The following is a 16,581-nucleotide window of genomic DNA, read 5'->3' on the forward strand; positions in this document are numbered from 1 at the left end:
TTCCTTTGCTGGGCGGGGAGCTGCAGCGGGGTCCATCCCACCTCGGTCCCTGGTAAAGGGTCAGCTGGCCTGTGTCATCCCTGGTGCAGGGCAGGAAGTGGACCCCGCCCTGCAAACGCGGTTTTGGGGGCCTTCCTCATGGGGTGGGGGGACAGGCCAGCATCTGTTGGGCTCTCACCACAGGCCCACACTTTACTTGCTTGAACTCATCTGCTCCTCTCAGCCCGAGAGCAGGCAGTCCTTCTGTTTTGGGGTAAGAAAATTGAGGTTCAGAGAGGCTGTGCGAGTTGCTTGAAGGCACCCAGCTTGCGTGGGGCAGAGGCCCTTCCTGGACCCAGCTCCACTGGCTGCCCAGTCCCGGGTTCCTGCCACCACGCCGTGTCCTTGGAGAGGCTCCGTGCTCTGTTCCTGACAGGAGAGGCGCACAGAGGGCGGTGCCCGGGCCCAGAGGGGTTGAGGATTCTGAAGCCGTACCTGTGCAGGAAAATCTGGGTCACTCACTGCAGTCTGACTGGTCTTCTTAAAGAAAAGGGCCAGCGTCCCCGTTGTCACCCTGGTCATGAGCTGATTCACATACGGTGACGGGGTTCTTCCCAGGTGTGTCTGAAAAAAGAGCAGCAGGTTCAGAGGGCGTCTTGCAGACGTGTCAGAGCTCAGGGAACATGGGTAAGGAGGCGGGTGGACCAGACCTCTCCTGGGGGTGGGGGCAACCCTTGGGTACTAAGCAGGTACTAAGGTACCAAGATGCCTGCCCCTCCTCCAGCATTCTGGCGAATCCCCATTGCCACGGGGCTGGACTTACGCCCAGAGTCGACTGCAGTCTGGGACGAGCACCTGCTGAGTTCCTCAGAGAGTGGCTTGGAGCCAGCACGCCCATCCTCCACACCTGGTCTGCAACTGGTTTCTGGAACCGTCCTCCTGCCTCCTGTCCCGGGAGCGCCTCCTGCCCCTGGACAGACGACCAGGCCTCCCTTCCTTGGATAGATTAGGAGGACATCCCAATCTTTGTGGATTAAAAGCCACTTTTCCTGCATTGCCTCCTCCTCTGAGGGGCAGCCGAGCTCTGCTACAGCTGTGAGCGGCTCTCTTCTTGGCTGAAAAAGTCCTTCCAGACACGTGGCCACTGAACTCTGTGTGCTCTTCAGAGTTGGGTAAGATTATGGTCACTTCCTTGAGGAATTGTCTGAGTTTTTAAACTGTAGGCATTAGTTGGTTATAAGATTAACCCAATAGTTGGTCAAGGCCCTGGATGGGGCCTTGGGGCGGCAGAGATTAATTTAGTGGGTCACTAATATAATGTGATATACAATATTTGTCATTTGGAGCAACATAGATGGACCTGGAGATCATCATTCTAAGTGAAGTAAGCCAGAAAGAGAAAGAAAAATACCATATGATATCACTCATATGTGGAATCTTTAAAAAATGACACAAAAGAACTTACAAAACAAACAGACTCACAGACTTAGAAAACAAACTTATGGCTACCAGGGGGAAAAGGGGATGGGGAGCGATAAAATGGAAGTTCAGGACTCTCAGATACATGCTACTAGATGTAAAATAGATAAACAACAAGGCCCTGCTGTAGAGCACAGGGAACTACATTCAGTATCTTGTAATAACCTAGAATGAAAAAGAATATGAAAAAGAATGTATAACTGAATCACTATGCTGTACAGCAGAAATTAACACAACATTGTAAACTAACTATACTTCAATTTAAAAAAATCTTAAAAAAAAAATATATAATACAATGTAATGTAATGTGATACGGCAGAAAGTCAGAACCAGAAGGCGTCACACCCAGTCTGAGCACGTTTGTTTTGCGACTCATATTCTATTTCGGGGTGTGTGTGTGTGTGTCCACTTGCTCTCTCCAATGGAATGTGGTTGAAAATAACATTTGACCGTGGGGTCCGGGGCCTCTGACACTGGTGGGGCAGCATGAGCGGACGGTGGAGCCTCGAGGCGGCCAGGTCCCCGAACCACTGCGTGGGGAGGGCTACCCACGAACCAGGAAGCCCCGCGCTGCAGTTCTGTGAGTGAGAAATGAACTTTGCCTCGTGTGAAGCCACTGACATCTTGGGACCGTGAGTTACCGCTGCAGGCGTCACCCTGCGTAATACGCTGTGAAGTGTATTTCTTAATGTGGGTTACGGTCCAAAAAGTGTGGAAAAGCGCTAACTTAATCTAACCTCTACTTTTCAGGTGGGAGAAACCAAGCGTCAGGGAGGGTGGTGGTGCCCCACAGTCTCCTCCCCGAGTCTGGGTGGGAGGGCGCCTGCCGGGGGTGGGGTGGGCTGTGGCACCGAGGCAGGGAGCAGGGCTGACCGCGGGGCATGGACTCCGGGTCCGGTGCTCCTCCCAGGCCACCTGTGCCTTAGGAGGGACTGACCCTGCGCCTGGGGACGCTGCCCACAGCCGGGGACAGGAAGGCTGCTGAGCCAGCTCTCACCTGGCTGCCGCTCGGGCTCTGTGGTTAATGTCTCTGCGGCAAGTCGGCAGACTTTCTCTGAAAGCCCGAGTTTCTCCGAATCTCTGAGGCCCAGAATTCTGAGAAACCCAGCAGAGCCTGGCCACCCCCATCAGCACACGAGGTGAACCACACGCACGCACAGGTGTCCAGGAGTCGCACCTGTCTGTGAGGCTACACGGTGAGGTTAGGTCCTGGTGCTGATGCTGGCCTTGGTCCCGCAGGCAGGCAGAGCCTGCCACCCCTGGGTGCTCCGGGCCACCTCAAATCCTGCCCTTCGGCTGCAGGGGCAGGGCTGCAGGCTGCTGGCCAAGGGAGCCACGTGATGCCCACCACCTACCCCCGTGGGGTGTTGTCAGTGGGAGTTAATCATGCCCAGTGCCTGGCATTTAACAAACAACACCCCCGTGAGATGGCCGAGCTTGGTGCCCGCCCCACTTTAGGGATGAGGAAGTGGAGGCTGGCAGAGCTTACCTGTCTCATCCCAAGTCCCCTCATAATGGGCTGGGGTGGGCTGGAGCCCTGACACCTTGAGGTTGAGTCAGACAGGCAGAGTCCAGGGAACTGGTGTCTGATGGGCGCTGAAATCTCTGAATGAATTTGTTGGTTAGGAGTAACGCTGACCTCCATCTCTCCCCAGTCTGTCACAGCTGGAATGAAAGCAAAGAATGACAAACAGGCTTAAGAAAAATGTGGGACGGGCTGGGTCTCCAAATCTGGGGAGAGATGGGGGTTTCCTAGCGCCACCCCCCCCAGCATCCTTGGCTCCCAGGGTCCCAACTCATCGCCTTTCCATCCATATACTGCTCCTATTACAGGGGTCTGAGCTCAGTCCCTGCAAGGGAGACGGTGGAATGCGGTCCAGCTGTGCCCCTGCCCCGTGGGGAGAGGGACCTGGACTTCCTGAAGAGCCTCTGCTACACCGTCCTCACCTGAAACGATGTCCTTCGCCCCTTCACAAAGGCCGTGTGTTGCATGAGGGGGGCACTGCCTTCTCCTCGACTGGACTCCAAGCTCCGAGGACAGGAATCCTGTGTCTTGCTCGCCACGTCTCTCTAGCCCCTAGAACTTAGTGAGTGCTCAACAAATATGGGTGAATGATCAGATAAAGCTTAGGTCCTCTTTTCAAGAAAAGGCAAATACAGTAGGTCCTTGTTGTTTGCCTATTTTATACATAGTAATGTGCATCTGTTAATCTCCAACCCCTAATTCATCCCTCCCTGCCCTTTCCCCTTTGGTAACCATAGTTTGTCTTCTATGTCCGTTGAGTCTGTTTTTGGTTTGTAGATAGAATTTGTATTTTTTTTTAATTCCACATATAAGTGATGTCGTAGGTATTTGTCTTTGTCTGACTTACTTCACTTAGTATGATGATCTCCAGGTCCATCCATGTTGCTGCCAATGGTATTATTTCATTCTTTTTTATGGCTGAGTAATATTGCATTGTATATATATATACCACATCTTCTTTATCAGGACCTACTATGTAGCACAGGGAACTATATTCAATATCTTATAATAACCTATAATAGAAAAGAATCTGAAACAGAATATATATATGTATCTGAATCACTATGCTGTACAACTGAAACCAACACAACATTGTAAACCAACTATATTTCAATTAAAGAAAGATTCAAAACCAAGGACAGGACTGCTGGCTGTGATGGAGACGAATTGCAAAGTAATAAAAGGCTGCTGGTCACTGCCCCTCTGGGCCAAAGTCTGCCCTGGGTGTCACTTGGCAAGGCGCTGGGTCAGGAGCAGGAACTAGGACCAGGGCCAGCAGGACCGTGGATGGGCCTGGGCCTGGTGCCTCTGCTGAGCACAGAGGAGCACAGAGCCCTGGTCTGCGAAGACTCTGGACCCACCTTGACCCCTGGTTTCTTCGCACTCGCCTGATGCTGGCCTTCTGCCTGCAGGAGGGGTCCTGGAGGGACAGGGTGTCAGGGGCTTGTGCCCAAGGGGGAGCACCAGGAGCTGAGTGAGTGGGGGAGGCAGTCGGGGAAGGCGCTGCTCTCAGGACACTGGAACCCCCACCCCTTTCTGCAGGCACAGAGCAGCCCTGGGGGCTTGGGAGGAGCAGGAGGGTGGTCCTGGGGTGAGGGCGTATGAGCCCCAGCCCCACCTGCTGCACAGGGTCTGGGCTCCCGGCGGCAGGAGGTGTTCATGGTGTCACCCATCAGGGGAGGCAGGGTCCCCATCACTGTCACCAGTGGGAACTGTCGGAAGAGCAGCCGGGCCCTCCAACCTTTTGATGGCAGAGCCTGTGGTCCACAAAGTCCCTTGGCTGGGGGCGCTGTGGCCCAGTAGGGAAGGCCCCTTCCTGGCTGGGCCTGGGACAGAGGCCTCGGCTGGGGCTGGGCTCAGGCACAAAATCCATCCAAGGTGTGCTGGCTCCATGGCTCTGCCGACGCTGTGAAGACGGCTCTTACCTTCTGAGTCTGTCATTTAAGACTTGGGATCTCCACCTTCTCCCCACCCTTCCCCGTGCCCTCCTCACCAAGCCCCACGTTAGCTGGTGTAAGTGAGGTGACTGGGGCAGACATGGTGCTGAGGGTAGGCGGTGGGGATGGGCGGCTCGCTGTCAGTGGAAGGGTGGGACCACATGGGCCCTGGGGGCTCCTGCAGGATGGAGTGTCACCTTTGACCCCGTCCTGCCTTCACCACGCGGCAGGTTCCAAGGCATGAGGTGTGATCCTCTGGTCCTCACCACAACCAGGAAGGAGGTGACTGCTGTTACCCCAGTTTGCAGGTAAACTGAGGCCCCAGTGGTTAAGCAACTTGCCTAAACTGTAGAGGAAGGGAGTGGTGGGGTCAGGGGTGAGCCTGGGTCAGGCCTGCGCCCCAGCGCCCGGCCTCGGGCAGGTCTTGCCGGGGTCAGGCCTGGCCGGCCAGCACCTTGTGTGCCCACCCCCGGTGGAAACAAGTCAAGCTTCGTTCTCAGTTTCAATGAGTCTTTTATTATAATCATACTGGATGGGGTCACTTTGCCCAACAGATAAGTCATTTCTTAAATCAACATGAGTTACAGAGTAAAGATGAGTGAGAAAAGCAGCGATCGGACAGAAACAGCACAGCTGCGTATCCCGTAAATCAAATGAGCTGTGCCCCTGGGAGGAGCGTGATCATGACAGCTTTTACATCAAAGTGGTCTCCAGCCTGTTTACAAGAACATTGTATTTTTAACACCGTAAAAAGAGAGCTTTTGAAAGTAACACCTGGGAAGCTGGTTTGGCCCGTGCGAAGGAAGCCCGGCTTCAGCTGCCTACTCCCTCCTCCCAGCCTCCACCCCCGCCTCCCCTACGGCCTCCCCCAGGCCCTGCTCTGGACCCATGGGCAGCCAGGTAGGGACCTGTGGGGCAGGAGGGATGGGATGGCCGCAGGTGCTCCAGGACAGCCCCTCAGAACACGGGGACACGGGCCTCCACACACCCTTGTTCCGTAATGACCCCCGGGGGCAACTTCTTAGAGAAACACTAACATAAAAACAAAAAATAATTGTGGCCACCTCTGGCAGGCTGTCGTAACTGTCACTGAGTTTTCCATTTGTCCGTCGTCTCTGACAAAGGAGAGGCATCGTTCGTGTTAGTGGCGGGGACCGGAGCACACGAGTCAGCTCAGCTGTGGGCAGACAAGGCCGGTCACGGGGGTCCTGGTTTCCTTTTAGTCACATTTACTCTGCAAAGATGTTACTTCTTGTCAGACTGCAGTTGGCAGGGGAGATGAGCAGGAGGTCATCTTTGGAAGAATAATCCAGCACAATTAACTGTTTGAAGTGTTACGCGACCCCTTGGCATACACACGAGGTAAGGCAAGTCAGAGTGACTTTCTTGATTCTGTAACTCGCAACTATAACGTACAGAGATCCATCTTAACTCAAATTTCCAAACAGATCTGAGAGGAATGGAGAAATGGGGCATGTATAAAAAAAGAGGAAGACAATGAGACTTAACCTATACCTGACCTCTTGAAAATATATTTAACTGCTAAACATCAAAACAAGAGAAGCTTCCAATGATTACCATATTTGTTAAAGAAAAACTTAAAGGCTTCATATATTCAGGATTTTAAAAAAATGTGCAACAAAGCATAACTACTTGATAAAGTAATAAAAAGGAAGGAAAACGTATTCTTTAAAAGCACTGTAACTAATAAAAAGGCAAATGGTGCTTAACTCTGAAGAATAAAAACAAGTCTCTTAAAAAAAAATAAGACAGTAATACAATCATGAACCCCATGAACCTATGGGAATTTGAGGGCGCCCCTCCCACGCCCCACTCCCCCTCGTGGGTTTCTTTTCTCTGAGGAGGGAGCGGCCCTGGGGGGAGGGGGCAAGAAGCGACACTCGGAGTGACCCCCTGGTTCTCACTGGGTGGGGGGCACCGGCGCGGAAGCATAGATGGGGCACCAGCCCTGGCACGCTGGCGGGGGAGGGGCACTAGCCTCGAGCCTTGCGGGTGTGCTGGGGGTCTGGCGCCCCCGTGGCCCAGCTGTCAGGGGATAGCTCCACACTGCCTGCCTCCTGCCAGGTCCTGCACAGCCGCCGGGCCACTTGCCATGTGGGGACCTCAGGAGCTCACGGGTGTCATCCAGGGGTCGTGTAGGTGGCAGCCCCCTACTCAGGGTGTCATCCCCACCGGGTGCCGAGTGGACCACTCAGGGTCAGGAGCTGGAGAGCCGTCAGTGCACCTCAGTCATGGCGGAAGGCAGACGGCCCTGTCATCTGAGCCGCTGGGTCAGGAGGAGGCTTCCCTGCTCCAGTTAAGAGCCAGATGGAAGGAATGGGGGTGTAGCTCAGGGGCAGAGTGTGTGCTTGGCGTGCACGAGGTCCTGGGTTCGCTCCCCAGGGCCCCTGTTAAGGGGAAAAAAAAACCCAACTTATAGAGCTAGTTAGAACTCTCTCCACAGTGGCTGACTCGAGGCACTGATGTTTTTTGGAGGGTTCTCTGTACGTCTACAGAGAAACCCATGGTGAGCAGAGCTGGGGCAGGGGCATGGTGGGGAGATCTCTTCCTTCACACCCAGCTCCTCCCTTGTTGCCATGAGAGCTTTTACTGCCCAGAGGCCTTGCCGTCCTGGCAGAAGCCCAGGGCACTGGCTGGTCCCCCCGGTGGAGGTGACAGGGCACTGGGTCACCCGGTCAGGAGCTGCTCGGGCAAGGAGGGGGACAGTGTCCTCTCCCAGACCCTTCTCCTCCAGGGGAGAAACAGCTCCGGTGGTGCCTTATGACCCCAACGGTTCCCTAAGCTGCCCACCAACGGGAAATCTCTGCTCTGTGCAGGAGCCCTGGTCCGGCCCCGGGGGTGGTGCCTGGGGTGCCTGGCAGCTCCCACACTTGGCTCCCACAGAAGCCTGCATCCTCCTGGCACCCGGAGAGCTCTCGAGGAAGCCCTGGTCCCCCAGGTCCAAGTCCCTGTTCCCACTCCTGTAAGGCCGGTGGGAGCTCCCGACTCTGGGTGGGAATGAGCCTGGGTTTCCCCCTTTACAGTTGACAGGGGGACACGGCCCCCACACGACAGAAACTCTATTGGAGAATCGGCCGTCTGAAAGATGTTAATCCCTTAACGTCAGAGTCACATTTTCCTATTCAAGGAAGGAACATTCTTACAACTTTGGAAATGAGTGTGGCAAAGACTGGCGTGAAGTGACCTCCTTTCTGGCTGTGAAGGATTCTAAAGGGTGAAGTGCAATCGTTTCAGGAGGGGCACCGATGGCCAGAGCTGATCTGGCCTGAGGTTTGGAAGTATCTTCTTTAATACATGAAAGTACTCTAAGCCGCTTCACGCCTAAATACGATCCCTAAGTTTAGACCCTGTTCCCAAGGATCACTGTAACTTCCTGCGAGGCTGCTTCCAGCCCATTCCTGGAATCCACTAGTTCTAGTCCATTTGGTTGCATCTGGCTCTGCTGTGTGGCTTCCTGGGGGAGGAATGAAGGAGAAAATAGGCTGAGAGCTTCAATTTCCAGAGGGAACGTTTTCTTGCTGTCAGTGAGATTTCCTCTGCCCGACGCTGGGGGAGGGAGGACCTGGAACTACCCCCTTCCTCCTCCGGACACACCTGGTGGCGTGACGACCCCTTCTTGGCTGCGGAGGAGGGGATGGGGGAGTGAATCTTGCTGAGGTGTGGTCTTTTTTGAGTGTGACACTGGGTACCTGACCCAGCTCCACCCCAGAGCGAGGGTGGGTGGGGTGAGCGACTGCCGGAAAGCCCTGGTTGTGTTTTGGGGGAGGTCTGTCCATCTGCACGCTCACTGGCCCCCTGCCTTTCTCTGCAGGGCTCCTGGGGCCGCACTAAGGCCACATGCACACTGGGAAGAGGCTGGGTTTCAGAGGCACGTCTCCCGGGGGGCCGGGGTGGGGCCTTGGGCGGCGGAGGTGGCCAGGCGGCTGTCAGAGGTCCAGGGGGCTCACGATGGTGAAGCCCGAGTCCTTGCTGTGGCTGCTGCTGTCGTCGTCGGGGCTGGAGCTGGGGTTGCTGGAGGAGGCCGAGGCCGGGCCGGTCAGTGGGTCGGAGAACACCAGGGTGGGCCGGGCTGAGCTCCGGATGGGGCGCAGGGGCTGGGCCTGGCCCGACAGGGGCACCCTGGGGCTGCCCCCCTCATCTTCCTTGGAGAGGAGGATGAAGTCGTCCATGCCGCCTCCATCCGTGCGCCCTGGCGCAGCCGCAGGGGCCTGGGAAGGAGTCAGAGCACAGGAGGTGGGGGGTGGGCAGAAACAGGGAAAGGGGGGGCTGGGCGGGGCCTGTGGGATCCTCCCAGATGGGCATGCAGACGGGCGCACGGCCCCAGGGAGCAGAGAAGGCCTCCCGTGGGATGGGCTGTTGCCCGGCCTGACTCATCACCCCTTCACCTCGGGGTCGAGGTCTCTCATCTGCAGCCGGGAAGGATAAGCCCAGCGTTTCCATCTGCACCCCAGGGTGAGGTGACTGCGCAGGGAGTGATGTGCCCACATGTGAGGCCACAGGAGCCCCAAAGCTGGAGGGACATGACTACTGCTTGCGGGAGGGAGTCAGGAGGGCCTAGCACGTTCCACCCGCTCCCCTACACCTCCCAGCCAGCTCGGCCTCTAGCTGTGCCCTTGGGGGTCTCCAGGGACAATGGTGGGGACTGGGGAGTTCTACAAACACATAAACCGAGAATGGTACTTTGCAAATAGTATAGAGATGGAATTGCTTTACTCTATAATTATTTCCCTTTCTTTCGAAGTAATTACGTGTTTTGTTTTTTAACTAAGGAAGCTGACATCCACGTACACTGGGAAAAGGTTTTGGGTTAAGATCAGAGATGCTCCTGCCAGCCCTGGGATGGAAGGGAAGCCACCGTCTGACCAAGGAGGTTGCACTGCCAGCGTGGCAGGAAAAGCCCCTCGCCTTGTGCGGTTAAGTGGATGTAATGCCCACGCCTGCCCCCTGCCCCATCAGCCTGCTCCCCCTGCAGCGGGCGGGGACGGGGGCAGGGTCTAAAGTCCAACAAGTGGTGTAGAGCCCCTTGGCTGGAAGGCCCCCAGGTCCTCTGGCCTCCAGCCTGGTATCACCGAGGCCACCTGTGGGCTGTGGGCAGAGCCTGGAAGGGAGCTGGCAATGCTTCTCAGGAAAATCCAGGCCCGATGGACAGACCCCTCTGAATCTGTCTCCTCAGTGACATGGGGAGCAAGTGGCTTCTTAACGGCTCAGGTGCCTACCCCTCTGACAAGCTGCCTACCTCTAAGAGGTCGAGGTGGCAGAGCATCGCTCAGTGGTAGAGCACGTGCTTGGCATGCACAAGATCCTGGGTTCAATCCCCAGTACCTCTGTTATATAAATAATAAATAATCTTTTTTTTTAAAAAAAAGACAGGTTGACTTGGAGAACAGAAACAGAATTGGCACTAAAGATCCCAGTGCTGAGACACCAGGCCTGGAGTTTCTTCGCCTCAAGTTTTGTAGCTGTTTACAGCCTATCGGCACATCAATTCCCAGAAAACGGAAGTGACCCGCGGCACCTGGCACCCTGGTCGCGGGGGACGTCATCTCAGGCAGCTCTGGGGCAGTCTGGTGGGAAAGATGCCTGTGTGAGGTGGCCAGGGCCGGGGCCCAGCCGTGCCCTCCCACCTCCAGACGGTGGATGCTCTGTCCATGGGACTGGTACCCCGCACCGGAGCCCTGAGAACCCTGCCCTCTCACCCCACACGGGGACTGGGGCTGGACTGCTGCCTGGCAGCGTTTGTCTTTGGTTGAAAACGGAGTGAGCACGTACAGCGGGTCCCCTGTTCAGAGCGGTGTCTCTGCCACAGAAGGGCTGCGAGAACCCATCCCCCTTCAGTGCACAGTCGCAACAGGGGAAGGACTTGAAGAGGAGAAACAGGCTACAAACTTGTGACCAGAAGGAATGATGGCTCCTGCCAACACTAATTATCTGGCCTGTTTCTGGAAAAGCAGTGGGTCTAAGTGGTAAGTGGTGGCTGACAGTGCCCTCCCCTGGTCCCCAGAGAAAGTCACGACTGGCTTAGACAAAGCACACTCGAGCTGACAGGGCCTCCGCAACCATCTCCCGTGCTCACCCCCGGCCCCTGTATCTTGCAGCCCAGGCCAGAGGCCTGGTGGCTTGGCTGCTGTCCCACCCTTCTGGACCCCCCGACCTGGAATTTTTTCCAGACACAAATCAGCTTGCTTTCTGGATTTTTACAGCTGCCTTGGTGACTACTTGGTGCCACTTACATCCTTCACAGAAACTCTGTAAACCTCTGGGTCAGTCCTCTCTTTCTGCCAGACCCTGGCACATACAACACAATTTACAAAGTTTCTCAGCCTGTCAGTCCTGCCTCAAACAGGCCAGGACCACCGCCTGGGCCCCCTGGCCCCGCCTCATTTCTCAGCTTGATTTAGGATCGTGGTGGAAGCAGGTGAGTCCAGCTACTGATCAGTGCTCCGCAACAGTGGTGATCTACGCTGACGAAACGTCCCTCTCTGTGCTGTCTGGGCCAGGGGCCCCCTCCATGTGGACACTGAGCCCTGGAAGGGTGCCCAGTGTGACTGAGGAACAGACTTTTTAACTTTTAGTTCTTCTTAATCCTAATGAATTTAATTTGAATGTTAGGTAGACACATGTGGCCAGTTTTCCTGTAATAGACCACATGGCTGCAGACCACGGATCAAAACAGAGGACCCAGTACCACCGAGGCATGTGGATGGGCTGCTTGACCAATGGGTCCAGGACCCTACATCATCCTGCCGTCTACTGCAGAGATCTGAGCAAAGTTCACCCCAAACAAAGGAGGGTGTGAGGAACAGACTCCAGAAGGGAGGGAGAGAATACGGCTTTTTCAGTCTAGGGAATACGATTTCACCGCTGCTGTCGGCAGAGCTGGAGAGGAGATGTGTAAATGAGATGGAAAGAACAGCCACATCTCCACCGACCTCCACTGGGGAGCGAGGGGGCCTACAAACCCACCAGGGAAGAGCGCTTTTCAGCTCCTGGCAGGAGGACCCTGAGCCCTCTGCCCCCAGGGGGCGGGCCCGGTCCTCTGGCATGGCAGGGGGTGAGGGGAGAAGGGCAGCCCTTCCCCACGTAACCCTACAGAGCTGAGAAGGCAGCAGTGGGGTCTGTGGGGTTTCAGAGGCACGAAGGTCTCTTGGAGCCTGCACGGGGGCTGGCCCTGCCGGGACGAGGGCATCACACTGGGTTCACTGGGGCAGCGGTGGCCACAGGAAATTTCTTTCAAATATGAAAACTGGGAATGACGATGACAGAGCACAATTAAGAAGTTTTAAATTTAGCAAACTCGTTAGTGTCTTTGAAAGGTCTTTTTCTATATTTTCACCCAGTTAACCAAAACAACCACGCTATATTTTAAAATAAAACTGTCAATTAAAAATGATTGGTGGGGGCAAGCGTAAGCTCAATAACGCTTGAAGAGGTAAATAATTCTTAAAAATCAAATATCTGTGCATGGAAGGGGAATTTCGAGAAACTAATGCAGGTAACCTTGCGATGCTAACGCTGTATTCACGTGGCTAAAAGTGCAGACTCAAAATGCTCTCTGAAAACTTCCTTTTAGAGCTGGATGACATTAACCACACCGGGTTCTCTCTTCCTGCAGAGTACTCTCCAAACAGAGAAACTCCCATTCTGAAGTGTCATTCTGCTTTTTAAAAATCATACAAAATACATAATTCATAATCCTCTGGATGCTAGTTTTTGAGAAACTTAGATGAGATTTTGCTAATGTACGTTTTTCAAGACGAAACTCTGCAAACCATTTAGAAAGAACGTTATTAGGGAAATTCAGTCCCACCAACTAATGCGCAGGGAGGCCGTGTGGTGGGGCTGGAGCTGTTGGGACCGGGGTGGGGACCCCGCAAACCACGCCTGGGAAGCCTGTGTCTCCTCACTGGTGAGGCAAGCAGGTGGTTTTTAGGCAAGTGAAATATACTCCAGACAGCATGAGGAGAGCGTGGACAGTACTGCTTGTGCTAAAGGGGAAGGAGGCAGCAGCTGGAGGCAACTGACCAAGATCTGAGCAGAGATCCGGCTTTCTAACGCTGCATGAGGGGAATGGCAGGAAGCTCAGACCAAAGCTGCTGTGTACAGGTGTTTAGGTTGTGCACTGCACAATTCCAGGGAGACGCTAGTCTAATTATTCCGAATGGCACTGCCTACCGCGTAGCTCTATGCAGCACCCCGGGCTCAGGTCACTCGTATTTTGCAGTTAAACTTTGGTTGGGTTTTGTTATTCGTAACTTTGACTGTGCCCCCCTCATGGGAACATGACAGTGTTCATCAGCCCACCGGTACCTGCTTGATGGCCCCAGGCCCTTGGTAGTGGTCATCTGAGATGGTGATCTGTGCGTTCTCTTCAGCCTCCAGCTGGCTCTGGTTGAAACGCAGGGAACCTTTGAGGATGTCTTTGATCTATTTCCAAAGAGGAAGAAAACAAATGAGAAAGAGGAATGAGTTTGTTTTTAAACGTCCGCTAAACCTCTAATCCCTCCACACTAGCCTGGTCATTGACAATTCCACTATAGCACAGGTGCGAATATCTTACCGTAAGAAAGAAAGAACAGAAAAAAAAATCCCAGTTCTATCAAAACCACCGATTTACGAACAGCCAAGGAAAACTTCTCAGTCATTATTAATGGCCAGGGGCAGACACGGGGTCACATCCTTGGCAGTTACCCTAAAGCAGAAGCACTCATGTCTGCTACTCGGCCCCTGGAACAGCCTTCAGCTCCTGAAGTGGCCCTGCCCCAGCTGAGGGTGCATAACCAGGCCGACACCGAGGGCCTGTGCTCTTTCCAGTGACATTCCTGTTCCACTTGGCCCTTCAAGGACTGAGTAAGTGCGGCCCTCAAGGGGCTGAGGCCTGACCTAGGAGGTGGTGATTTATGCCGTGTGCTCCCAGGGCCCTCATGTCTTTACGGTGAGTGACTGGACGTCAGCTGAAGCCCACACGCCACTGCAGCTTTGAGGAGGAGGAAAACAAAATGAGTTTGCCAAAAGGAAGCGGCGGGGTGGCAGATGAGAAACCAGTGTGGGCTGGGAGTCAGTCGGACATAAGGGCTGGAAGGAGCAGGGGCTGTAAGAAGGTGCGGAGTCAGGAGGGGCTCTCAGAGGAAATGTGGGGCCTGGGGATGCTGGCTCTGATGTCACCGGACCCTGCCCTGTGGTACCCTCTCCAGCAGGCACTAAAAGGGCAGCCTGGGGGACACAAAGTCAGATCCACGGACATACCTGCTTTAATCCTGCCAGGGAAACCAGAATTTGGTCTTCTTTTTCCAAATTTTCTTGTAGTATCACATCTTGAATATTCACTGAAAAGAGAAGAATGACATTTTGTAACTACTGCTCTGAGCATGACTTATCTGCTGCCAAACCACAACCTGGGCAAGCCTGGGAATTTTTCTGCAAAATTTCACAGCAACTCTTCCACAAGGATGATGGGCCAGTGCCGGGATGCCGGCCTTTCCTGTGTGACATGCACATGTCATGTTACAGACAGGTGAGTCTCTCTTCCCCAGACAGACCAGGCCCCCTTGCTGACCTCTGACCTGGTGAGTGGCAGGGAGAACTCATCCAACGTCCGGGTGGGCTTCCTGCAGCACTGTCTCCCAGTTCAATGATGTTAACTCACCCCCTCTCTCTAAGGACCAGGTCCACCCAGGTGACTTAAAGACACCGTATTAAAAAATTTCAACAGTAAATCAGGCTGTCGATTCAACGCAATGGTAACAATAAAAGGACAGACTCACGGCACTATGGCTGTCATCAGACCATGGTGCCCATGGAGTCAGCAGGACCTAACCCAGGGTCTGCACGCAGCTTGGTCTCCGCAGGAGAAGCTGGCCTGGAGGCCTGGCCTCCACAGGAGAGGCTCTTCATCTGGACCTGATCTGAGGCCCCACCCAGCCAGCTCTTCCCACCAGCCTCAGCATCACACGGAGCTGCCCACCGACAGCTTCAGCACAGTGGACCTCACCTTCCCCCGCCCCCCGCGGGGTGCACCCAGCCCGACTGGTGACTGTGGCTTCCGAGGCGGGTGCCTAAGGAGGGAAGGCCCTCTCTCCTGGGGCATGCAGAGGACTGTGCTGGTGGGGGGGTGATTAAAACACATTTTTTTCCCCTTTTTAATTTAAGTATAATCAGTTTACAATGTTGTGTCAACTTCTGGTGCACAGCATCATGTTTCAGTCATACATATACATACATATATTCCTTTTCATATTCTTTTTCATTATAGGTTACTACAAGATACTGAACATAGTTCCCTGTGCTATACAGTATAAACTTGTTTATTTATTTTTATAAATAAATATTTAATAAATAAAAAAGTTAGTATCTGCAAATCTCAAACTTCCAATTTATCCCACCCTCTCTCCCCACTGGTAACCATGAGTTTGTTCTCTATGTCTGTGAATCTGTTTCTGTTTTGTACATAAGTTCGTGTCATTCTTTTTAAGATTCCACATATAAGTGATATCGTATGGTATTTTTCTTTCTCTTTCTGGCTTACTTCAGTTAGAATGACAAGCTCCAGGTCCATCCATGTTGCTGCAAATGGCATTATTTTATTCTTTTTATGGCTGAGTAGTATTCCATTGTATAAATATACCACAATTTCTTTATCCAGCCATCTGCTAGACATTTAGGTTGTTTCCATGTCTTGGCTATTGTAAATAGTGATGCTGTGAGGATTGGGGTGCACATATCTTTTCGAATTAGAGTTTCCTCTGGATATATGCCCAGGAGTGGGATTGCTGGATCATATGGTAAGTCTACTTTCTAGTTTTTTGAGGAATCTCCATACTATACAACACATTTTTAGAAAGATGCCATATGAGTACCAAACTGAGGCTCAGTACAGCAAGCAGGCTCACCTCCATGAACATCTGCTTCTCACTTCCTGGGGCCTTAACAATACCCTATGGAGAAGGCCCCTCATGCCGCATTCTAGGTCATCACTCAGCCATACTGTTCCAGTCTTTGCTCAGGACTCCTCGGGTCCACATGAGGCCCCACGGCCACCAGAGCTCAGTGGACCCATGGCAGGGTCCACTCTTGGCCACCCTGCCGCCTCCTCCAAGCAGCCTTCCTGCCCACCCAAACCATAGCGGCGTGGGCCACCCTCTGGGCTCCGCCACACCAGCTCCTCTAGTGCACTGACAGTAAGCACTGCCACCACCGGACATTAGCACATGCACCTGCTGGATTAACTGTCGTCCAACGCGCCCCACAGGGTCTTGTTCAGGGCAATACCCCCAGCCCTTAAGAGGGTGGCTGGTGCATTCCAGGTGAACAGTAAGTATGGACTGACTGAACATACATGGAAAAACACCCTTGCATTTGAAAATACTGCTATTCTAAACCTTTCCCAAAAGTACTTTCAGCAAGGGGCAAAGTCTGGTACCATCACGAGTCCAGCCTGACTGTTTATTAGAACCTTCACTAAGAATACATGTACACACCGGCTGACAGTCCTCATACAGACCGCACAGGAAAACGGCAGCTTTAATGGGTTCAGAAAATGTGACTGTAGTTTCTGGCTAACAGAAAGGCCTGCTTCAAAACAAGAAAACAAAATGAATGGGAACAGAATAATAGATATAATTAGAGAGTGAATGTTTTCAATTT

The 16,581-nt window shown here is 53.5% G+C and overlaps 1 protein-coding gene across 7 annotated transcripts in view; it reads right to left on the reverse strand.

Moving 5' to 3' along the window:
- Nucleotides 1-5,413: 5,413 nt before the first annotated feature.
- TBC1D5 (TBC1 domain family member 5) overlaps nt 5,414-16,581 on the reverse strand; it is a 498,316-nt gene continuing 487,148 nt past the window's right edge. For all 7 annotated transcript variants that reach the window (XM_064490964.1, XM_064490965.1, XM_031470042.2 and 4 more), the window contains 3 exons: nt 14,185-14,264; nt 13,249-13,365; nt 5,414-9,149 (listed from right to left, as the gene is read on the reverse strand). In XM_064490964.1, the coding sequence (XP_064347034.1) occupies nt 8,868-9,149; nt 13,249-13,365; nt 14,185-14,264 (479 nt within the window). In that variant the 3' untranslated portion in view covers nt 5,414-8,867. The remainder of the gene's footprint in view (nt 9,150-13,248; nt 13,366-14,184; nt 14,265-16,581) is intronic.

The sequence above is a fragment of the Camelus dromedarius genome, chromosome 2 (assembly GCF_036321535.1).
Source record: "Camelus dromedarius isolate mCamDro1 chromosome 2, mCamDro1.pat, whole genome shotgun sequence".
In the NCBI taxonomy this organism is placed as follows: Eukaryota; Metazoa; Chordata; class Mammalia; order Artiodactyla; family Camelidae; genus Camelus; species Camelus dromedarius.